At 34.9% G+C, this 25,803-nt stretch overlaps 1 protein-coding gene across 2 annotated transcripts; it reads right to left on the reverse strand.

Moving 5' to 3' along the window:
* Window positions 1–286: 286 nt before the first annotated feature.
* On the reverse strand, window positions 287–25,553 carry TMEM106B (transmembrane protein 106B). Of its 2 annotated transcripts, none has more exons than XM_008568274.1 (8): window positions 25,412–25,553; window positions 22,616–22,837; window positions 19,552–19,615; window positions 12,390–12,549; window positions 7,560–7,700; window positions 7,261–7,310; window positions 6,446–6,499; window positions 287–5,723 (listed from the first exon to the last, which is right to left on the reverse strand). In XM_008568274.1, exons 2-8 carry the CDS (start codon window positions 22,833–22,835, stop codon window positions 5,585–5,587), a joined length of 828 nt encoding a protein of 275 aa, XP_008566496.1. In that variant the 5' UTR covers window positions 22,836–22,837; window positions 25,412–25,553; the 3' UTR covers window positions 287–5,584. The 2 variants fall into 2 exon arrangements, with proteins under 2 accessions (XP_008566496.1, XP_008566497.1); XM_008568275.1 differs by lacking the exon at window positions 25,412–25,553 and adding an exon at window positions 24,389–24,580.
* Window positions 25,554–25,803: the final 250 nt, after the last annotated feature.

A 25,803-nucleotide genomic window follows, 5' to 3' on the forward strand; every position in this document is an offset into this window, starting at 1 on the left:
TTTGTTTGTTTGTTTGTTTTGTTTTGTTTTCCCAGTAAAAAATAAGGGAGTAGGAGCAACAGAGATTTCAAGTATGAGATAGATTCCAGAGATATTACAAGAGGAAGAATGGATACAATTTGAAAACCACTTGGAAGCTAAGTGGATGAAACAAAGAGCAATCAAAGTTGATGCTAACATGGAGTTCAGATAAGGACTATAAGAATTTAAGAGCTTAAACCTAAAGGATTTCAAATATCCACACTGATTTGTGTATATCAAAAGAATTTCAAAAGCATACCTGAGATACTTGACTGATACAAATTTTATTTTTCATGCTAAAATTTTTACAAATTTTATTTCATCATACACCATTACAAGAGCAACAGTTACAACTGAATTTAAAAAATAACATTTAGGGGCATTTCTATTCATTTGCTACTGTCATAGCATATTTTGTGACACAGACAGCAATAATAGTTATAATTACAGAACTGCTCAATTTGTAAGTTTAAAAAATGTGTCATGATAAAAGCTACCACATAATATAAACAGAGTAAGTACCCAAACATATTCTCACATACTATATTAGTCTTTATTCCACAATCAGGGATTAGAATTTAGTAATATCATCATTCAAATATCCGATCAAGTGAGCCATGGGAGCAAACATAAAAACCATTTTCCAAAATCATTTTAGTTAATTTTAAAGACAAATATAAGACAAAACACACAAGGGAATGCTTGCTGATATTTTATGCCTAAAGCTAACTGTTGTATAATGAAATTCTGCACCTACTGCAACTTGGCATTTGTTTGATCTTACACAATAATTAAAAATAAAAGATGAATTGTACTTAGAGCACTAAGAGTCATCCAACTACAGCTGATACAGTATCTCCCAGACTTCTAGTTTCTAAAATTCTGGGGGAAGCAGGACAATTTGAACTGTAATTCTACATGGTAGTAATATTACCTTTTGGCCATTGGCCCAATACTAATCCTTTTTGTTTTTTAGTATACAAAATATGCTGGAAACATTTCTCTTAGACACATTTCAATTAATGTAATCAAACAAAAGGCAACAACTTCCTTCTAGAAGAGTTAAATTTAGCTATGAAAAACTTGCCCTATATTTGTTAATTTATGGAACATTTTAGGGTCAAATATAGACCATACTATATTCTTCAATTTAGAGCCCGTGTAAAAAGAATTATAAACATAAGCACATTAGCAGTTTAAAACATGGAAATCATTTTTATCCCTATAGTAACTTTTTATCACTTAATTTTATCTAAATTAAGGATAAATTTCCAAAATCCACTGTGAAATTTATATTCTATGCACAAAAATACACAAATGTTAGTTCTAATCAGAATTTCGCTGACATGTAAAAAATTTTTACTCTGAAATAAGTAAATCTGGGATATAGAAGTTAAATTTTTTATCCAAGCACATCACAAATATATTTTGTTTTAATGTAAAAATAAACTTTTTAGTGAAATGATATTTAAGTCTTTTTTTTAACCCCACCATTTCAAACACATATTTTTTTCCTTAAAATAAAGTTGTTAGATAAACATCACATTTAAAATCTGATTTACTAAAAATAAATAAAACTAATTAATTTAGATGTACTTGAGCCAAGTAGTTGCTGCTTCCACATGTTGTGAGCTTAAAAATCATTTCCTGATGACATTTTGGTAAGTAATCTTTTGCTTGTAACCTAATGAGTTGAAATTCAATTCATATTGCTTATCAAAGAAGACTGGTATGTAAATTTAAAAACTTATTTGTAAATTTTAAAACTTACCTCTTTTAAAAAGTAGCTAACTGAAACTATTCTCTTAAATAAGATATAATCATTATATAAATAACTGTTTATTTGAAGAACTTTAAAACAAACAAACAAAATGGGGGAGAGTTGGGGACATTCCCCCTAATGAAATATCCAGAATTATACTGCAAGAATAAGGCTAAGAACCACAAAGGATTCATTAAGCTAAAGTTTCAAGTCTCCTAATATATTACCTTTATTGTTTTGACAGTCACCTCCTACCTATTTTAACACTGTGCCGTGTCATTTCCATACTATAAATCAGAAGATCTGAAGTGAGTTATATTTTCTCGTCATGATTTTTTTTAGAGAAAATAATTACCTTACTGGCCTAAACAAACAAAGTCAAACTATACACAAAACTACAGTCATTTAAATGTTACATACTACAGTAAAGATGGTCATTTAACAATTTCAAGCAATTTATCTGGTATCTAATAATTTCATACTATTCTTATTTCAAATCTAAAATACATTAATTCTTTATTTTTTATAAATGATTTACTGACAAAATATCAGTTTTATCTTTATTGGAATAATTAAGGGGTACTAAATTTTAAAGGAAAAATTAAGCTATAGATAATGCTCAAAGTATTTTACAAGTGTTCATTCCCCATTTAAAATATTTCAGATAGTAAGTTAAAGTTACCACAATCTTAGACCATTAGTATTGTTTTGATTGTTGTTATTAACTATGTGAGCTTTTCCTCTAATTTTCAGTCATACTAAGCTGAGTCAGCAGAACTTTCCAATGGATATTTTAAATGACAGAGCACACAGATAAGGGAGACAGAAAGACTAGGTCTGGCTCCAGTTAAACTATTTACTAAATATGTGATCTTCAGCAAATCCCTCAACGACTCCATGCTTCTCCTTCCCCTTTTAAAAGATGAGGATCCTATCACCCTCTTTTGTTCCACTCACATTTCTAAATGTGAAATGAGATAGGTGACTAGTCAAATATGGAGAAATAGATTTAGAAGCCCTACTATAGATATAGTTGATTTTTTTAAGTCACAAATTAGAAATTTTGAGGCAAAGGGGGGCCTAGAAATCATGGAAGAAAAACATACTAAAGAGCTCTGAAAATAGCCAACATGCCATACATGTAATATCAACAGACAGGTTAGTTTTAAAAAAATGTATTGCGATACCTATCCTATTCCCATGTAAGAAACCACATTCAACGTTGACCTAAAACAATGCCTCATTCATTCTTTCCAGATTTTTTTATGGCTATACTTCTGCTTCACCTGAATGTGTTTTTAATGTTTTATTAATTTATAGCCTGTTTTGCTCCAGGCTTATTCTGCAATTATTTAACTCTCTCTGAAAGTAGTCACAGGCAATCCTTACTTCTCTTCTACTAGTTTACTTGTTCTAAATTCTAATTTTTTTCTGACTCAAACTCCATTGCAACTATATGTAATAAAGAATTTTTAATTTAAAGGATGAAGAAAGATTCAAAATTAAGTCAATTTCCTGCCTCTTCAGGAGATGCTACACACACACTCTAAAAGGATACAAGAACCACAAATCATCAGAATCTGTTTAATTTACACTACGTAATTTTCCAAGATTAAAAGACTATAAAACAAGAAAATAAATGAGGATTGATTTTTGTATGAGGCATATCTAAAAGGATAATATTGAAAAAGTGAATGGTGATTTTTAAGTAAATGGGACATGAAGACAGAGTGGGAACAAAACAGAAAATATAAAATAACATTTATTTTACATTTTTAAACTTTATATAGAGAGTCACTGAAATACTATATCTCTAGCTCACTAGCTAAATGTGAAACTAGATAGGTGACCAGTCAAATATGAAGAAATAGATTTAACAGCCCTACTATAGATACAGGTGATTTTTTTAAGTCACAAATTAGAAATTTTGAGGCAAAAGGGGGCCTAGAGCATAAACAAACATAGATCATGTCAAAATGAGGGAAGGAAGAAAAATGAGAATGATTTGAAAAATACAAACAGAATCAACATTAGAGACGTGTACAGTTTCAGGGAGAATGGGAATAGTCAGAAAAAACAGCAGAAGAAACACGAAAAGATTGGGTTTGACTAGAAAAGTCCATAATGAATTTAAACAGGTGATTTGGGTTTAAGATGGCTGACTTGGTAATGGATTAAGGAAAGACTAAGTAGTAAAAAAAGTTAGCACATTCCACCTATTTAAAATGTTCACTCAGGAAAATGAAAATGACATGAAAGCTAAGGTGAAACCTGAATGTGTTTGAAGGCAGAATTAAACAAATGAAGCTTATGTTTTATAGTTGAGAGTCAGAGTGATTATTTAGACTATGTTTCAGACCTAAGTCAGGCACTTGGGGGTGGGGGACAGGAAACCTGATTTCTGTTACTAGAAAACAGAGAGATATGAACTTCAACCCACTTACTTTTTTTTGGTATCATAACCCCTATGCTTAGTGGTATGTATTTAAAAGGTCCTTAGAACTAGGTAAGTGAAAAGGCAAAGACCAAATGGAAAATGGTATTGAAAACGTGAAACAGCAAAGTGAGTGTAGTAATTTATACTTGAAAAGAAAACAATTTTAAATAAAATTAAAACCAAAAGCAGAAAATTTATGTAATGGCTTAGAGACATCATATCCATGTGATCTGGAAAGCCAGGAAATTTTTAAAAGCATAATACAGGTTTTATATTGATATACCCACTGTCATTTAATGACAAAATTTTTGAATAATTTCTATCAAACAAATAATTTCCTCCTCTAAAACATTCGTAAAATTGATAATTGGGTACCTAATTGTTGTGAAAAGTGTCTACACCACTTTTTAGTAGGAAAAGCAACATTAAAAAAAAGTCGAGTGTCAAAATATTTTATTTCAAATCTATTTTATGCCAGATCCAACAAGTAATTGGCACCTATTCACATTCTATAGGTTTCTGAATTTCATTTTCCTATATTATTTATTTTTATGAGCAACTTGGCTTTAATTTTGAATCTGTACCACTTTCTTTGACATTTATTAAGGCTGTAAAAAGCCATGCACAATTTATTTACAATACTGAACATTAAATAACTATGTTTAAAGATCACATGAAAATTTCACAAAACTATAACTAATATGGAAAGACATGTGAAACACATTATTTAGGGGCCTTTAAAAATTTTAGGTACAGAATTTTGCAAAGATTATTTTGGTTTATAAGTGTTATGCAATCATTAGCTTGAAATAAGACAAACACATGCAAATGAGTAGGATTTCAACAAATGAAAAGCTAAAAACATTTGGCTAAAAGCTAAAATATGAAGTAGTTGAAATACTACCATGTAATAATGGGAATTTATAAAATAGGGCAAAAAGGTTTTTTTTTTTTTAAAGTCTTCCAAGAATCATAGGTTCTCAGTAATTTTCTATAAAAATATTCAGAAATTAAGTTTCTCAAATTATGTTCTTCACCAAAATTATGTTTTCAGCAGTGATTGGAGCTATGACTTCTAAATAATTATTTATTCTACCATTGGGGAAGTCTCAATTTTTCCCTTTGGAAACAGAGAGAAAAAAATCAATCAGTAAATTTAGATTTAAGTAAAAGATCCTGGTACAAATATATCATTAACACAGAGTGAAGAGTTATAATAATTGCAAGTCCATATATTTTTAACCATACTGTTGAAATGAAGTGTAAACTTCAAGTTCGTTCAATTTAAGATCTCCTCACCTCCTCTTTGAGAGTTTGGAAAATATCAACTGATACTTTTTCTCTACATGCATCTTTTGCAGTTTTTATTGATGTGGCTGAAGTACATTTAGATATTCAGACTGCCCCAACTGGTAAGTTGTGTTCCTTCCACAGTCAACATACTGGTACCTCTCCTGAGATGTCTGTTCAGAATGGCCAAAGTATGTTGTTGTCACAGTAACTCTAAAAATAAAATAAATGTGGAGAAATATTTAATAGTTATATTAAAAGTTTTTCTGCAGTGAGAATACTTTTACATATAAAAGTTTTCTACAGGAAGGGATTATTTGATTAATGATAACTTAATATTGTGGACACAGGCCCCTTAGGTAATAATTCCTCAAAAGACAACAAAAATGACAGCTTAGCAAGCCCTACCCAAATAATTATACACAGTTAACATAATTTTATTAAAACACTTTTTAGTTAAAAACATAAATGTTTACTACATGCTTAAAAATAATCATATAATTCTCTTATCATAGGAAAAGAGTTAATCAAACGTTATTTAATGGCCAAAATACCAAACCTATAACCAACGTTTTAATGGTTTTGATAACACCCAATTTACAAACCAGTAACATTACCTTTCCTCATTACTGTTAATGATTATTTACGAAGGCAGCAAAAACCTGGATGCTGGGCTCAGTCCTATCTCAACCCCTGCCATATTCCTGAGCTCTTATAATGTCCAGATTCACTATTTAGCAGCCATGTGATACTTGTCTGAGTAGCCATTTCCTAATTTTTACAGTGGGACAATATTTAATCAAACTCATAGCACTCTTGTGGGGTGTAAAACCCAACTGAGATGGCATTTGCAAAAATGTTGTGTATGCTATAAGCCAATGTTACAAATCTAAAATTTTAAAAGAAATATTTCTTTAAAAAAAATTCATACTTACTGCATCATGAGTACTATGTTATGCACTTTGATGGAGGCCAGTGTACAGAAATCACTGTTAAAGAGATTAAAATGTGAACAAATACAAGTTATTAAATTATAAATTTAAATTTCTTCTTCCTATGTTAAAGTTATTAAAAATATATAATAAACAAGCATTTATTGCTTGAACATTTGCTATACTACAAATAATAACTTATATTGGTGACTTCTTAATGTAAAAATATATGCATTTATACCATCACAGGTGTAGAGTCATTTTAACATTTCAATTTATTTATACTGTACATTTTGCTCACCTTTTGAAATTTTAATAACCAGTTTATTAGCTACCCAGAAACTCTATATCTAGGTTTATTTAAAAAGATGATGAAAATTTATAATTAATTATTTTTACCTTACAAGAGTTAATAATTATTTAGACTTAATTTAAATGCTTCAGAATGTTAAACCGATAATAGAGTATTATTACTTTATTAGCATTTTTAGTCCTCCTATACTAAAACATCAACAAATACAATATACGAGAATATGCTTCTTAACACAGTAACTAAAAATAAAAAGTGACATGGTATACGTATCCTAATTTTGAAAAATAATAAAAACCAAATTTTATGTGTATAGGTATATGTACATAAATGTTATATATACTGAGGAAGAGAAGAACAGAGATGATCAGAGGTCAGAAGGAATATTCCAAAATGTGTTCTTTTTGATAAATAAGATCATGGAAATTTAAACTTTATTTAAACTTTACACTTTATTCTATGTACTTTGTTATTTAATAATACAAAGGTATTAAAAATCAGGACTCACTACATATAACTCATTTCCTCTGCTATAATAGTAGGTACCATGTAATCAATCTGAAAGGCAAAAAAAGAAAAAAAAAATCAATAAAGAAACAAAACATCAAATATTTCAGATACACTTCATAACTTAAAAGAGTTAAAAATCTTTCCCTTTATGAGCTTGAGTAGAAGATTTCCTCTTATTCATGTATAGGACACATTCCAAAATCAAGTTTTTGAGGAAATCCCCCACCTCCCTCAAGTTATATGATATACAAAGTAGACACTCTGACTTCTCCAAAATATTTCATGACTAAGGCTTACTTGTTTCATGTCAAGTGGACCAATATTGGTTATGTTGTTTAGGCGTGCCTTTCCAATAACAGTTTTTGAAAACTGAACTTGAGCAGTGATGTTTTCAACTTCAACAGAATAATAGTTATTGTTCGTTATATTTAGAGTGTTCTGCAAAAGAAAGGAGACGGTAAATGTACAAATTATCTGAAAATAAGGATACAAATACGTATTCCAAATAAAGAAAATGACTTCAGCTGTGGCTATGCTACCTTTATTAGAAGGAAGAAAAAGTATTACAACAAATGTCAAAGAACATATTAAACGAACCTATTATTTGGTTTTATGCACAAGCACTATGTATATAATAAGTCTATAATAAACACAATTCAAAATAAAATTAAAAATGACCCAGAAAATGATACAGTATAGCAATACAGAAAAATGAATGTTAGGAAAATGTATCTGTGGCCTTAGTTAGCAAAAGTTCAATAAAAATAAATTTAAAATTTCATCTAGGGCCGAGCCCGTGGCGCACTCGGGAGAGTGCAACGCTGGGAGCACAGCGATGCTCCCGCTGCGGGTTGGGATCCTATATAGGAACGGCTGGGGCGCTCACTGGCTGAGCGCGGTGTGGGCGACACCAAGCCAAGCGTTGCGATCCCCTTACCGGTCACGAAAAAGACAAAATAAAATAAAATAAAATAAAATTTCATCTAAATTTTTACTAACTCTTAATATATACGTCTCCACAAACTCTTAGTAAGCTGTTTCCTATCCTATTAAATACCAAGATAACCATTTAAAATGTTAAAAAATAAACTTTTTTGTTTAAGGAAAATTGTCATTTTAATTTATACACTAGTAGAGATTTACACCAGAAATGGGAAAGATTCAAGTCTGGTTGGTTGGGCAGAAATGAGGTTGCATCATTCCTATTCTAAGTAACAGCCGGGGTCAGCTTCTGCACTTCTAACTTAGAACTACTGACTCAAATTACTTTAGAAAACAGTCAATAAAAATAAGAAAAAAATGTCAAACCAAGAAATAACAGATAATAAATAAAATATCTAAAACAGTCATAGCAAAAATACCATAAACAAAACCAATAAACATTAAATGGAAAATATAGAAGAAATATTTGTAAGGCAGATAGCAATGTCTCAGTAAACAAAGATAAAAACGAATGTGCTAGGGATCAGTAATTATATGATTACATTTATGCATTCACTTAAATTACTATAGTTATAAATGTAAAATTTTTTAGAAATTCTATAACATAGGACAAATAACTTTTAGCTAAATATATAAACATTTCATTTATTTGGTTAATAATCACATCAACTTTATTTCTAGACACAATAGGAAAGGGACTGTTAATTTGAGGTCAGTGGATCTTCTGATGGGATTTAGGAGAATCTTGGAAACTTCTGTATATTCTAAATAATATTGGTACAAGCCTTTCACTGAAGTGTCCATAATTTCATTAGAATATTAAAGGGATCAATGATGCAAAACAGACTGAGAACAAAAATACTTATGAGAATTAGAGAAAACTATATTGAGAAAGAAAACATAAAGATAAACATTAAGAAAAACAAAAATAAGATAGGATAAATAAAAACTTAGTACAAAAGGTCAGACATTTTGTTGCTGTGAGCAGTGAGAATCCATTTAATTTACAAATAAAAAGGACCCCAATCATAAGCTTTAAAATAATGATGTTATTACCAAAGGTCTTAAATGATCTATGATCTTTAATAGGCAAACTTACTTTCAAGAATTTATCCTAAAGAAATAATCTAAAATGAAAACACTTTAGGCACAAAGATGTCTTCTGAATAAATATTTGTAATAGCAAAACTAAACATCCATTAAGAAAATGGCTGAATAAATTATAATACAGTCATGTAAAAGACTACATGTGATCATTTAATATGGGAAAATGTAGTGTGATCTCAGTTAAAATATGCACGTGTGTATATATATATATATGTGGACATGTCTACCCTTTTATATACTGTATATATGAGAATGTTCTATTATACTTGTAAATGTATATACATATGTAAATGTATATATGCATTGTTAGCAAACACATGTAATTGTTAATAGTTAGGTCTAGGTAGTAAAAGTAAAAATAAACATTATAGAAATTTTCAAATATCTTAAAGTGTGAATTAAGTATTTTCATAAGTAGAAAGATAATAAATGTTACTAAAAAAGAGTAAGTAGTACTAATATATACTTTGCCCTCTGTATCTGTGGTTCTGAATCCACAAATTCAACCAACCATAGATGAAAAACATTCAGAAAAAAAAAAAAGAAAAATAATACAATAGAAAATACAAAAAATTATAAATATATAGTGTAACAACTACACAGGTACTTCAAACCGTTCATGGAAAAATAGAATTAAAAAGGTAATATCTTTCCATGAGCTTTTTGAAGACCCTTTAAATAGCATTTACACTGTGTTACCTATAAGTAATCTAGAGATGATTTAAAGCATATGGGAAGATGTGCCTAGGTCATACACAAAATACTAAGCGATTTTATACAAGGGCCTTGAGCATCTGTGGATTTTGGTATCAACAGGGGTACTGGAACAAATCGTCTGAGGATACCAAGAAAGGACTGTACTACTCATTTTAAGAAACAAAAGCAATATAATTCTGTTTTTCAAAATACTGTTAAATATATAGAAATCTCAGCCTCTTATCTCACTGTCATCTAGTTAAACCTAATGTACATCTAAACAATAATCTTATTTCTTATTTAATGTTCAGTTATTCTCAATTTAATTAAATACACTTTCTGGTATTTAAGAGTTAATGTCGGACTGGCCCCGTGGCTCACTCGGGAGAGTACGGCGCTGGTAGCACCGAGGCTGCGGGTTCAGATCCTATATAGGGATGGCCAGTGCACTCACTGGCTGAGCGCGGTGCAGACCATACCGTGCCGAGGGTTGCGATCCCCTTACCGGTCAAAAAAAAAAAAAAAAAGTTAATGTCACATGGTTTTTATTATTATTACATATTCACAGTATTTGATACTAAAACAGACTTTAGAGGTAGGCCAAAAAATCTGGCCACTGCTTTAAACATTGCACAAAAAGGAAAATATGCGAGCCAACCCCGTGGCTCACTCGGGAGAGTGCGGTGGTGGGAGCACAGCGGCACTCCTGCCGCAGGTTCGGATCCTATACGGGGATGGCTGGTGTGCTCAATGCTTGAGCGTGGTGCGGGCGACGCCAAGCCAAGGGTTGCGATCCCCTTACCAGTCACAAAAAAAAAAAAAAAAAAAAAAAAAAAAAGGAAAATATGTTCTTTGTTCTCAAGGGCTCTTAAAGCGGAAAAATACCCAACAATAATTTCCTGGTCATATGAAACGACTTATAATTAGCATTGTGTTATGAAAGATTTTTTCCTACAGATACAGTTTTGTTTTGTTTTTAAAGCCCTTAGATTGGCAACTTTTGACAGCAATGAGGATAAATAGATCTGTGGGAGTTCTTTTTTTCCTGTAGTCAAGTAGTGATTCCACTACTTTAACATACCATTCCCTTTCACTATGTCCTTCCCAAACTGCCTGCTCCTAACCACCACCACAGGCATCTCTACCGCAGCCTTAACCATACCATCCTCCTCTGTGAGGAAAACCAATTAAGTCCAGTCTCACTCTTCCAAACAGACACACCTCGGGCCTGAAGCCATAAATGAGTACTAATGGCATGGCCAATCGTATTTATCTGCGCTTTTTCTAATGCAGTAGTTAGCAAAGCATATTTTTTTTCAAACGAATGTTCTTATGTAAAACAGACAGAACTTCTCTGAGGTTTTTGGTTTTTGTCTTCAGGAGTAAGGAGGTGGCACAGCCCTACTAAAAACCAGTGTCCTGGGAAACACAGAGGACATTTTCACAAATACTAATTTACAACACAGAAATCAGTCTCTTGTACATCATCTTTAAACACAATAAAGAAATGGTCTGTTAAAAATGACAAAAGTAGGGCCGGCCCGGTGGCGCACTGCTACAGTGCGCCGCTTGGGAAGCGCAGCGGCGCTCCTGCCGAGGGTTCGGATCCCACATACAGAGCGGCTGCTCACTGGCTGAGCGAGGTGCGGGTGCAACACCGAGGGTTGCGATCCTGTTGCCGGTCCCGGTCCGGTACGGGTGCGACACTGAGGGTTGTGATCCGTTGCCAGTCACGAAAAAAATGAAAAAAAAGAAAAAAATGACAAAAGTAGGGGCCGGCCCGGTGGCGCACTGCTACAGTGCGCCGCTTGGGAGCGCAGTGGCGCTCCCGCCGAGGGTTCGGATCCCACATACAGACCAGTTCCCGCTCACTGGCTGAGCGAGGTGCGGGTGCAGCACCGGGGTTTGCAATCCCGTTGCCGGTCCGGTACGGGCGCGACACTGAGGGTTGCAATCCATTGCTGGACACGAAAAAAGACAAAAAGGAAAAAAAAAAATGACAAAAGTAGTGTTTGACAAAATACATGGAAATGAAAATGTTATGTTTAGAACATCTATCAAATCAACTATGTTAATACCTTGCCAGGAGCTATTCAGACTCAAATGTTGAAAAGTAAATTGACTGTAATACTTTTTTCTTTGCCAGAAATTTAGTTTATTTTAGCCTCCTAAAGACATCTTCAAATGCTAAATGATTGTGTATATATGCATAATTGCAAGTATCCATTACTCACCATTTTTAGCATTATCAGAAATGGTAGAGAAGGTCAATACAGCAGAGGCACATAGAACGCAAACCAACCAGAGTCACGTTTAACAAACATCCTCTTAACAGAAATGAAGGAATGAAATCAAACATTTTTAATATAAATTTGTACTTACCGTGATATTTAAATATATTGTACGCTTCTGAACATCATAACTGACATATGCTGATTTTACACCAATGTATTTCACATCAATAGAGCGAGGGAAAAGGAAAAACACAGCCAATCCGGAAAGGAGCAGACAGACAAACACAGAAGCCATCACATACAGCTTTCTGAAAAGGAAAAAAGTAGTATTTAAATACATGTGCATCAAAAATTACATAATGCAACATTTAGAGAAGATATTTTCAATTTGAATTTCCCCCTATACATTATGCTATCAGAAAAACATGTATAGTTTTACCAAATTTTCACACTCTTAAAGTATTTGGTAAGGTTGAGTCTGAGTCTATTAACCGTTTAAATGTTCTCCTTAACAGATGAATTCACCTTTTTGGAGACTGGGATTTCAGGCTTCTGCAGGTTATATAATATCCCTTATCCAAAATGCTTGGGATTTTTTAAATGTCTCAGATTTCAGATTTTTTCGGATTTTGTAATATCTGCATTATACTTATTTGTTAAGCATCCCAAATCCCAAATCTCAAATGCTCCACTGAGCATTTCCTTTGAGTATCGTGTCAAAAAGTTCTGTATTTCAGAGCATTTCAGATTTCAAAGCATTTTGGATTTCAGATCTGGGATGTTCAACCTGTAATAGCCAGAGCATTTACTGTAGTGATTCCCAAACGAGGCTAACATTAGAATCAAGCTGAGGAGCTTTGTAGGAATACAGATTTTGAAACTCCCTTCTGAATTCACTGAAGCAGAATTTTTACATGTGAGTTTTGCCATTATATAATCCCCTAAAGTCACTGCTTATCAGGACCACCTGGGAAGCTCTTTAAGACTAATACTGATAAAACTACATGCCTCATCAATCTCACTATGATCAGTTCTTTTAGTTTCCTCATCCCAAAGTACATATGTACTCAGTTTTTAAAACATTGTTTACACTGATCAACTTTGCTTTGAAGATGTTACAATGTTTTTTAAAAATCAAGAAAAGAGATAATATTATGCAAGTATAAGATAAGGAAAAAATAAACTTTATATACCTTTACTGTTCTTCTACTGCTCCTGAAATATACCCCTCTCACTCTCTTTTCTTTCCAATCTCCAGAGACGAAAATTTGCTCATTTCTTCAAGGTTAGCCTCAACACTAGCTTTTCAAGAAAACATTTCTCGATCTCTCCAATATACAGCCCTCTGCTGAAAGGCCATAGCACTCTTTCTGTTTCTTTCTATCTTGCATGTCACTTACTTCATCTTTTCCTTATACTCTACTCACACAAAAATTTTTCATTTTATCTTTTCTTCCACTCTCTCCTCCCCACCAACTCCTTTCTAAATGCCTTGATGGATTTAATCTCTGCACACTTCAGAACAGCTATTAAAGTGCCTCCTGCAGATGTTTTATAAATATTCTGAGTATTTTAAGTTGCCTAAGAAAAGACACCAAGATAGTTTATTAAAAAACAAAACAAGCAAACAAAATTTGCTAAATCACTGCTACTACGTCCATACTGTTGTCTCGAGCAAACAAATAAGTTCCCACTCACTCACTTTGTGTGTGTATGTGTGTGTGTGTGTGACCGGTAAGGAGATCGTAACCCTTGGCTTGGTGTCGCCCGCACCGCGCTCAGCCAGTGAGCGCACCGGCCATCCCTATATAGGATCCGAATCAGCGGCCTCAGCGCTCCCAACGACGCTGCGCTCCCAGCGCTGCACTCTCCCGGGTGAGCCATGGGTTCGGCCTACTCACTTTGGACTTTCAACCTGAGTAGCATAGTGATCACTACTGGATTATCTATTAGGTAGTTTAAATAGATGTTTATAGTACCTACAAAACACAAAAGCAACTAAAAAAAAAAGGCAGAAAAAGACTTTAAAAATTATCACGATAATATTCTGAACTTTGTCGGATTTTTTATACTTTTAGTTTTGTTTTTACTTTTAATTACTAGAGGCGTGTAAGCACACCAAAATCTGTTTAATGCTTAGGGCCTGTAAGTCAGCCCTAGCTGTGAATATGTGAATCAGTGTTCAAAATTACTCCGTACACCAAGTTTACAGCCATAACAAATGCTATTGAACCTGGTGGGACAATGAATTAAAAAACTGGCTATTTAACTGACAAAGTATATAGATCTTCATTACAAAATTCATCAGTAATAATTTTTCTTACAGCTCTAGGTACAGCAACCAAATCTTGGGAGTTATTACTGATGAAGTTATGAAGGTTGTGTTGTATATTTGTAGTCAAGTTAGAATTACACATCTGTCAATTCCTACCTGCAGGATTGAAGGCAATTTATTTTCCTCCATTTTACAATCTATAGGTTTGTTTTTAGAATTAAATTACACAGCTAAAGTATGTGGACAAAAGCAATTAAAAATATAATTTTGGGCCGGCCCCGTGGCTCACTCAGGAGAGTGTGGCCCTGGTAGTGCCGAGGCCGTGGGTTCAGATCCTATATAGGGATGGCTGGTTCGCTCACTGGCTGAGCATGGTGCAGACCACATCACAACCCCCAACTACTGGTAAACAAATAAAGACCCAGAATTGTTTCCCAAATATTTATTTTACTATAAATTGAGAAACAACAATTATTCCTGGCTTTGTGTATGTGGAGGAGTGTAGAAATGTTAAGATTGAGAAAGACCAGGGAATTTACACAGGGCAAAAGCCCTTAGTGTAGATAAGAAATTTGAGGCAGAACAGGGATTGTTCAAAGGGCAAAAGCCCTTAGTACAGCAAAGATCTTCAAGGATGTTCTGCTAGATTAGATAAGAACATTAAGGTCATTTCTTATCCAGCTTCACTCCTTTTCATTGGTTTCTTAAGATGCTTTCCAGAGAATGCCCCATAGCCAATTTCTTTTCATTAATTTGATAATTTTATTAATTTGATAATTTCATTAATTAAGTCGTTTTTCTCTTGTATTTCTTTGTCTTTACAATAAAAGCTGAAGCAAATACTGACTCAGGACTGCGCCATGCTCAGTGTAGTCCCTTTAGGCTTCTTATAGCTCTTAATATTTGGCCTCTGAGTAATCTTTGCATCTCTGCCACACAGCGAGAAATGACATGTGAGCTCTGAGGATTGTTCCCTCTACTCCTCTTGGGTGTTTTTTCCTTAGTCTCAGATACTTTCCTCACACATATGTGTTGATCAGGACTCAGCTGAAAACTAAAGAGCACCCTCTGCAGCTCTCTACCCTCTAGTACTCTGCCCTGGTAACTCTAGTCATTTTGGCTTCCTGGACTCCCTACTCCATCTCAATTCAGAAAGACCACTGAGCTCTGCCTGGGTACCTTTCATTGTGCTGCAGCCTGGAACTTTTCTCCAGACAATAAGCTGGTACAACTGTAGGGCTTATCTCCCTTCTTTACCCTTTCTCAGTGATCACTATCCTGTGCTGTCTGATGTCCACCATCTGAAAATATTGATTCATGTATCTATCTAGTTGTCTTAGTTATTTTGGGTGGGAGGTTAAATCTAGTACCTGCTATTCTAGCTTGGTCAGAAGTAGAAAATCCTATTTATTTGATTTTGTATCTCTTTGCTATTATGCTGAAAATCTTGTTCCCTTATATCATTTACATAATTACTTGTTTGATGTATAAAAATTTTAAATTACATCAATACTACTCCTAACAATGCAACAGTGCTGTGGTTTTCTCTGCCATTTGGAACACATCTCACTAAATATTGAAAGTAAAAATACAATGTTTTCAAGTCACTTAAAGTAATTCTTTTAGCTGTGTTTATTTCACCAACTTGATATAAAATTTGTATCATCTGTTTCCTTTTCTTTCAATTTTTAGGAGTCACTTTTTTTTACTTCTGATTTAATCTTTTTAAGTTATGTTAAAAAATACAAGAGGTACTACAAAAAGTGCATAGAAAAACAGAATTAAAAGATGATATGAATCCTTCCACGGAACTTTTTGAAGACCCGTCATATATGGTTCTAAACAACACACACACACACACACACACACACACACACACACACACACACACACACACACACATCTTACTTGCTTACCTGTTCCCTCTTCCAAGTTCCCTTCCAAACTCTAAGGGTAACCAATGTTATTAGTCTTCGGTTTATCTTTCCGTTGCTTCTGTGTGTTATGTGTATGCACTTTCAAATAAAAACATGCTCCAAATATCACACTATGGTAAAATACAGTTCTTCCTCATTCCATTTTACCACTATAAATTATTAGCATAAATTATTCCACCACTGCTCTATTATTCGTTATTTACATTGTTTCTGGTTGTTAGCTATTACAAATATTGGCACAAAGAATAACTTGTGCATACATCATTTACTATATTTGACAACTATCCTTAGAATAAATTTTTCAAAGCACAATTCTTGAGGCAAAGAGTAAACACATATGTAATTTTCCTAGATAATGCCAAATTCCCATTCACTAGCAAGGCATAAGTATGATTGTTTTCACTCAGTATTGCCAACAATATATGTTGTCAAAATTGTGAATTTTTGCCATCCTGATAAAAATGCTATCTCAGTGTAGTTTTAATTTGCATTTTTTTTTATGAGCAAGATCAAACATCTTTTCATATGTTTAAAGATCATTTGTAAACTGGCTGTTTGTGCTTCTATTCTTTTTTTCCTTTGGTGGTTGGTGTTTTTCATCTCAAGTTTTGAAGCTCTTTGTAGAGTAAGGATATTGATCCTCTGACTGTGATATGATTTGCAGACATTACTTCCCAGCTGGCCATTTGTACTTTGACTTCAATTAAGGTTTTGTTTTCATCCTGTAAAAGTTTATCTATACTTTATTAAATTTATCTATCTTTTCTTTCATAACTTCTAGATTCTAAATCATAGCTGTAAAAGTTTTCTCACTTTCAGGTTATAAAGAAATTAACCCTAATTTCTTTTACATTCATATCTGTCCACACAAACAAAGGGTCAGACTGTTTATAAAATCCTTTATTCATTTTCTTTCCATGATTACTAAATATGTTATTCTACTGCTCACTTGTTTGAAGCACTGTGGTCAAGAAGTTAACATATCAATCTGATTTTCTATCCCTTACAAATTAACTGATCCATTTGCCTGGGTGTTCAGAGGGTTTTTTTGTTTTGTTTTGTTTTTAACCTTCAAAGTCCAGGAAATTTACTAGAATGGGTTGAATTTTCACCCCAGTGTGGTCTTTTCAATATACAGATTCACGTCTGTAGAGGATTGAATTATGTCTCCCCAAAACTCACTGAAGCTTGAATTGTGTCCCCCGAGTTTTAGGTGTTAGAAACTTGGCCCCCACTGTGACTGTTAAGAGGGTGGGAAATACTATTATAGTAATTGAAAGGTGGAGCCTCGAAGAGGTGATTAGATTTTAAGACCATGAAGTAGCTAATGGTTTAAAAAACGGTGGTCAGAGGTGTGTTTAAAACTGCTTTAAAAGAAGAGAGAGGGGATTCTGTCTCTCTTTCTGCTCTTACTTTCTCTGCTCTCACTTTCTGCTCTCCCTGCTTGCACCATCTTGCAATGTGATCCTCTGCCATCACTGAAGTCACCACCAAAGAAAGCCTTCACCAGATGTGTTCCAAGGACTTTGGATTTCCTAGTTTACCGTTGAAACTATAAGCAATAAATTTTGTTTTCTTATAAATCACCCAGTTCTACATATTTTGTTAGAAGCAACAAAAATAGACCAATACAATGTCTTCTTTTCACTTCAGGGAAGAGTTCTTGAATTAAATGTTTGGTATTTGTTCAAAGGCTCTAATTACATACTTGTTCAATTTGTCTTCTGTATCACTTTCTCTCAAAACCTTTTCATTCATTTGTGTACATGTGCTTTCATTCCTCCTGTTTATCCTCTATTGTCCTTACTATACTTTCCAGGGAATCTATTTACACTTGTATTTACACAGTGTTGTAAAAAAAAATTCTTTTTCTAATTCTTTCCAGGGGTCTATAGACTCTCTTTTCACATCCTCCCATTGTTCAGCTATTTCATTTTGAGCTTTTCAACATCTGACTTATGCTGTACTGTCATAGCTTCTATAGTAATTTCTATTAGTACCTTTCTATTAGTACATTTTATAACATCAAGTTAAAGTTTCCACCTGCTTTTCTCATATACTTTTATCCTGTCAGTATTTTGCTCAGTCCACTTTCTTTGACTTTTTAAAAAATACCTTTGTATGATGCTTAACTGCAATCCCTTCCTGTTCCTCATGATTAAATGAGATGAGTTTTTGTACTTTTTAAGAAAAGATTCCCTTTTGGGTGATGGGGAGGGGCCAGAGTTGCTTTCCTAGCTTCACTGCTCAAGGGCTTCATCCTCTGGTGTTGCACAAAGTATTAAAAAAGGTGGCCTGTATGTGTATTCACCTCCATAGTACTGGGATTATCTCCTAGTATCTGAATCTTTTCTCTCCTTTACTCCTAATTCCTGCCCTACAGAAACTGGATTCTACACCTAAGGGCTTTTTTCCTTAGGATGTGTCTCTTTTCTTTTGCAAGGATTTTGTTGAGTATTCCTAATGTCTTTGGGGTCTTAAGATGGCCCTGTTACTTCTGATCTTTTCATGGCCCTTTAGTGGATCACTGTGGCCTTTTTGCACTTTCTTCAAGCTAAAGCATGCAGAATCTTCCCATTTTAACAGGTTATTCTCAGAAGTAATTGGTAGGAGTACTCTCAGTGGGGTCCTCTTTTCTGGGGGCAGAGTATGTGCTTTGTGCATATGGGCTCTTAGGACCCTTAAGAGCTCCTTTTTTGCTTCCCTTCACAACCTCCACACAGCTGCTAAGTATGTTTGAGTCCCTGCTATTACGGTCTGAATATCATTTTTATTCTGGGGTTGTTGGTAATACTTTATTATCCCTTTCTGATGATAATGGATTGTGTGCGTTTGTGTGTTTCCTAATGCTATTCTAGATCTGTTTTAATACACAGATTTGAGAAGATACAGATACCATGCTGCTTTCATGACCTTACCCCAACCAGGAATCCTTTTTGTTTGTTCCACGACACAAAGCATATGATGGCATAACTTAACATCCTGATAGCATTTTTCCTTTTAATAATTTTCACTAGAATAATTATTTATGTATAATTTGAAAAGAAAAAATGCAAAAAACAAAAACAAAAAACTGCCTTTTTCTTAAAACCACTTACGTTCTTCTTGGCCTTAATCTCTGATCACTATATGGAATCAATGCCACCAGTTGATTTTCTTGCCCTAAAAGTGAAAGGAGTAGGTTTAGAAATTTATTAACATGCTGAATTTAAAATATAGTGTTGCCCCATCAAAATCTGGTTGGGAAGATCAGAATACCATCTGGCTCTAACCTCATTCCTTTAGTAAACTGCTCTCCAACTCTTCAATAATTATCCAGCAGAAATTGAATTCTAGAGAAAACACCGTGTTTTTTCATACCTACATGTTTAGCTAATCAAAAATAGTATAAAGAAGGATGGCTCCATTATTATTTCTTCCACCGATTAAAAAAAAATCTAAAGTTCCAGCTTTCAGTATCTAAATTTACCAAGAAAGTCTTCCTTCAGCTTCACTGTTTTCCATTAAGTCTCTGATTTGGTTATGTGGATGACAGCAGAAGAATAATACTGCTATCTCCCTTTCATGAGCCCTCTATCATTGCCTCACTTGAAAACCAAAACTGACACATACTAAGTCTCAAGTTTCAAGAGCTCTTACATAATTAGCCTTCTGCGACCCATTCAGGTCACACCTCAATCCACATTAAAATCACTTCAAAATTCATGACTTCTTTCTTGGGTTGACCTATATCCATAAGGTTTAATGGATAAATGGACCTTTAAATATCAATTTTCTAATCTTATCAGAAGTTGCCTCTTCCTATCAATTATTAAATTATTGAATTGTCAAATTCCCTTTAAAGCTTTCTATAATGCTTTCATTATTCCTCTCTGATACTTCCACACCCTTCCTCTCATATATACTCCCCTTATCACACCCACATATAGTTATAATATAAATATATATGATATGTTTATATGTATCTCTGCATGCTTACATATCCCATGTTGCTTAGTGGTATTCATCTGGCTAAACTACAATAATGGTTAAAACCAACCCTCTAGCTATTATGCCTATATCCACACAACTAAATGTGAACAGAGAAAACATACAACTATGCTCACTGGTCTCATTTTAGATCACTAATCTCAATGATTACTAATTTAATAATGCAAACAATCATACTATATTTCCCTAGTTCATACTCTCAATCTGACTCTCTAAGACCACAATTTCATAGCTTCAACTCTCTCTTCAAACCTTCAATATCTTCTCCCCATTCTCATTCTTAGTTCATGATGTGGCAAACAGAAGAGAACTTCCATAAGCTTCTACCATCACTATCTGCTTCTGTGTCCATATAGTCTACTTTCTCTCTTATTACAAAGGAAAAACTGCCCATGCTCCTCCCTATAAATAAGAGCAGCCCTCTGCACTTGTGCACTAGATCTCATCCCCTTTCAACTACTCAAGGACGTTGCTCCAAAAATTCTCCCGTCTCCTGAATTACCCAATGTTTTCTCTATGGATCATTCTTATCAGCACAGAAACATCTATAATTCACTCCATCTTAAAAAAATCCCTCTCCTGACCTCAGAATGCCCTCCAGTTACCACGTCTCTTCCCTCCTTTCCTATAAGGCAAAAATCCTCAAAAAAGCTGTTTTCTCTCTATATAACTTCTCTCCTCCTATGAGCTCTTGATCCCACTGTATGGTGTTACACATGCCTTTACAAACTACCTAACCTGCTCTTTCAGGGAGTGGCCTCTATACTACCAAATCCAATGGTCATTTCTCAGTCTTCACATTACTTGATCTATCAGTAGCATCTAACAGTTGATAACGCTTTCCTCCTTGGCACACTTACTTCATTTATCTTCCAGGACACCAGACACAGAGATTTCCTCCTCCTACTCTAGCTGCTCTTTCTGAGTATCTTTTGCTAATCTTCTCATGTCACTGATCTCAAAATACTGCAGTGTCCTGGGGTTTGGTTGATGCTCTCCTCCAGCTCACCATTAAGTATTATCTATACACTGATAACTCCATGCTGGGTCATGCACTTGAACTCCAGACCATTATTATAACTGCCTATTGAAAATATCTATTTCAATGTCAAACAGGCATCTCCAAATATGCATGCCCACATTTGAGCTCCTGATCTCTTACCTGACACACACACTCAAATCTTCTGTTCTCCATTTTAATAAATTGTTACTGAATTCTTTCAGTTGCTCAAGACAAAAAAAACTTTGGAGTCATCCTTGATTTCCTACTTTCCACAATCCATATCCAGGCTGCTAAAAAAGCCTACTGGTCATATGTCAAAAATATAAGACTGCTAGAACAGTCCCTTAATTCTTTCCTCAGCCTGGTGCACTATTCCTTTCAATTAGAATAGATCTATTACTCTCTAACAGCTATTGTCTCTGCAAAGATAAAACCATCACATTTAAAGGCCAAGGCAAATATAATCTTCTCCAACTCCAACTCAAGGCATTTCTCAGAGACTCTGGTATACCTTATATAACTACTTGTTCCTTTTTCCCTCAGGGTCTCTCCAGAGTCACATACCAATGTTTACCAAGCAGAGAAACAGAAGAGCACAAGGTATCTTTATTATTTCTACTTATTGCCATTGATACTAAAGTAGCCTACAAACAGCACATAGGGGATTATTTCCTTCTGACTTCCCCTATGATAAACCATGAATAAATACATATATATATATATATATTTTCCTATTTGGCTCATCTTCAAATACTATCCCTCTTCATGGAGTTCCTTTTATAATTAACTAATTAGGGCATGACCAGCTCATTATTATTCTTTAGATAATGAATTAACAATATTAGGTTACTCAATTACTTAAATTGCATCTAAAAACCAACATAGCAAAGTGACTATGATGTGACTTTTATAGATGCCAAACAGAACTAAAAGTTTTCAATCAAGAGACAGCAGATATCTGCTATAATAGCAGAAGGGAAAGAAAAAATACTGTAGATAGTGATGTGGTTTTCATTATGCTTTAGGAAGCTTAATTAATATTTTCATGTTTGTATCCTTTTGACTGAAGATAACTGGTAAAGTTTATTGCCTACGCCCATGGGTTTTATTATATTTGAACAAATGCCTGGAATTATTCTTTAAAGGAAAAACAACATAATAACACATACCCCTAGGAATTCTTCCTGTTCCTTGACAAGTGGGGCAAGTGACACTATCTCTTCCTGTAAATTCCACATAAGGAAACTGAGAGACATCTCCATTTCTTCCATCTTCATTATGGACTTCATTATTTACCAATCCATTCCTCATATTTTCAGTTGATGTGATTCCATCATAAGCATCTTCTTTATTTGAATGCAAAGGCAAATGAGAAAGAGACTTTCCCATGTCTAAAGAAAAAAAAAATCTTACAGTAAACTTCAGGGAGAAACGTACACTCCAGAACTCTATGGGATATTTATATTAATCTAGTTAATTCAGAACTGCAAGAAAGTGTTCAAACTATTTGGGGGATTAAAATTATATTCAGTCAAAATAATGTCTGTAATAGGAAACCATTTACCAGAGTCCAGAAGTATTTTTCTAACAAACTATTATAAAATGATATCCTATCAGGTTTGTAATGAGAACATGCTTTTAAACAACATTAACATTTCACAAAAGTCTACACTTAGGATTCTCTGAAGAGAAACATGTGGGCTTTATTTTTCTTATAAGAGAAAAACACATTCTGCCTTTAAATCTGTTAGTAGTAAAGACGAAAGTTGCTTTGGGCAGATTACAACTATTAGGTGTATCCCAGGTAATTTCAAAGTAGTACTTTTCAGCCTTTTAAAATTCATGCCCCTTTATGATAAATAAAATTCACAATATTCTTCTCCTTCTCACTTCCATCCTTATATTTCTTTTTTTCTTTTTTCTTTTTTTTGGCGGCTGGCTGGTATATGGATCTGAGCCTGTGACCTTGGTGTTACAAGGCTGTGCCAACTAAGCTAACCAACTGAGCTAACCGGCCAGCCCTACATTTCTTGCTTTAAACATTTAAACACTCACAACAACAACAAAAAAACTCTCAAATCATGCAGATTTTCTTTGATTCAACAGTTGTCAGAGTTAAAATCATGAAGCTAATATTCCAAAATATTAACAATAGGGCTGGCCGGTTAGCTCAGTTGGTTAGAGCGGGTGTTGTGACACCAAGGTCAAGGATTTGGATCCCCATACCAGCCAGCCCCCAAAACAACAACAAAAATACATAAAATATACTTTACTGATACAAAGCAGCAAAATCTTAAAAATTAACTTCAATATTTTAGCATAGCAGTATCAAAATAATACAGGGAAAATTAAATATAAATTTAAAAGCCAAGTATGAATACTAATTCTTACTAGTATCTATACAAAAATAACCTCTGTAGGTAGGTAATACAGTGACACTGCAATTAACGTCATACAATTCTAAGGCTGAAAATAACTTAAAAGTCATATAATCCAACCTGTTGATATTCTGAGGAAAAGTTTAAATAAAGGCGGGGAGTAAAATTTAAACATAACGTAATTCTACTCTTTCTAAATTTAATCATATATCTTTTATCAGTTCCTAAAAATAAATTATAGACATTCATACAGATATTTCTTTTAAAGTTTTCCATTTACTTTAATAAGGAAAACTGACACTCTAAATAATTCAACTTATCCAATGGTATGAAGAAAAATTTACTTTTTAGAACTGGCATGCCATCCATTTTTTGCTATCACTCAAACACAGTGTAAACAGCAGGATAAAAAAAACTATACAGCTAGTGTACAAACTTAAAATTGTAGAATGAGGCTTAAGGCCCCCCTCCCCCACTATTTCATTACTGAAAAAAAATCTATGCACACAGTGCCCACACAAGTTCAAAATCAAAAATGACTTATGACTTCTAAAATAGCATTACCTTAATTTGGCTCAATGACATTAAATCTGATTCAAACCAACACTTGCCAGCCACTGGTGGTTCAGAAGTGATTTAACATCACTGTCTCCAAACACTGTGAATTCGGGGTCTATGTGGAACATTGGATGAACTGGGATTAGATGAACTAGCCTCAGCAGCAAGGCCTCGGTCACCTTTTCTGGAACCTCAGTCAACACAGCAGGGGTGCAAATTGCATCCTACTGGAAGGCCTTGGGGGAAAAGATACATAAGGCAAAGTTGGGTGGCTCTTGGTCTGGGGCTCTTCTCTAACAGCTGCTTTGATCTATCCCGCTTTAGGCAGGTGTTTGGACAAGCGCCAGACACTTTCAGGTACTGGGAATCCCTGTCTATCGTACTATATTTTCCTCTGGACACTGACAGGTATAGTCACTTATTCTTGGAGATTCGTCGGTTTAAAAAGGTGTGCTAGACCCCTTTCTCCTCCTCTCTGTGCTCAATGTTTTTATCGCAGTCTCTTAATTTACTGAAAACCAACACGGATATCAGATTCAGTACGGAAAGGATTAAAAAAAAAACAAAAAACCGACAACAACAAAACCACAGCACTCCATTCCATTTAAATGATTCGTGATCTGTGCACACTGGTTTCAGTTCTGAAAGGACTTGAGAAAGAAAATAATCAGCGCTTTTCAAAACGCTCCATAAACAAAACACAGCACACAGCCTATTCCGTAAAGGTTAAAAATAAGATCCAGACAATCGGGCAAGAAAATTCAAGAACAGCAAAACCAAGGGCCACCTGGCTGCTCAAGGTTTGCAGGGGCCTGGGATCAACCCCGAGCGCCGGGCTTGGCCGTGTAAGAGGCGGCGGCGCGACACTTCCACCACCATCCCTGAGACCGCCCCCGTCATCCGGCGGGCCCCGCTCCCCAGCGGCCTCCCCTCCTCCACCTCCTGGTCAGTCCCGGCTCTGCCCCTGGCACAGCCGCTCGGCCTCGCTCCAGAAGGGGATCTGGGGCCTGGGCGTCCGGGGTCGCTCACCGGCACGCGGGGCGCTGCGCAGTCCCGGGCAGCTCCGGTGGGACAGGCCCTAGAACAGGGTCAACGAGTCGGCAGTCCCGGTGCGGGGGGTGGAGCGACGGGAGTCGCTGGAGAGCAAGGCGACCGCGGAGTCTGGGCGGGGGAAGAGCCGGCCGATGACGACATCAGCTGAGGCCAGGTGCTGCTGCAAACTAAGCCCGCGCCTGCGCAGAGCGCTCCCAAAGGGGCGGGTGGGGGCGCAGGAGCGCGCATGACGCATGCGTCCTTCTTCCGCCTGTCTAAGGGTTGGAAGCGCCGTTGCTATGGTTCGGTGTTGTTAAGGTTTGCCTACCTTTGCGTCTCTTGAAAGTAAAAGTTGTCGGCTTTATCCCTGGATGGCTTAAGAGTCCCTC

The sequence above is a fragment of the Galeopterus variegatus genome, unplaced genomic scaffold, assembly GCF_000696425.1.
Source record: "Galeopterus variegatus unplaced genomic scaffold, G_variegatus-3.0.2 Scaffold392, whole genome shotgun sequence".
Lineage (NCBI taxonomy): Eukaryota > Metazoa > Chordata > Mammalia > Dermoptera > Cynocephalidae > Galeopterus > Galeopterus variegatus.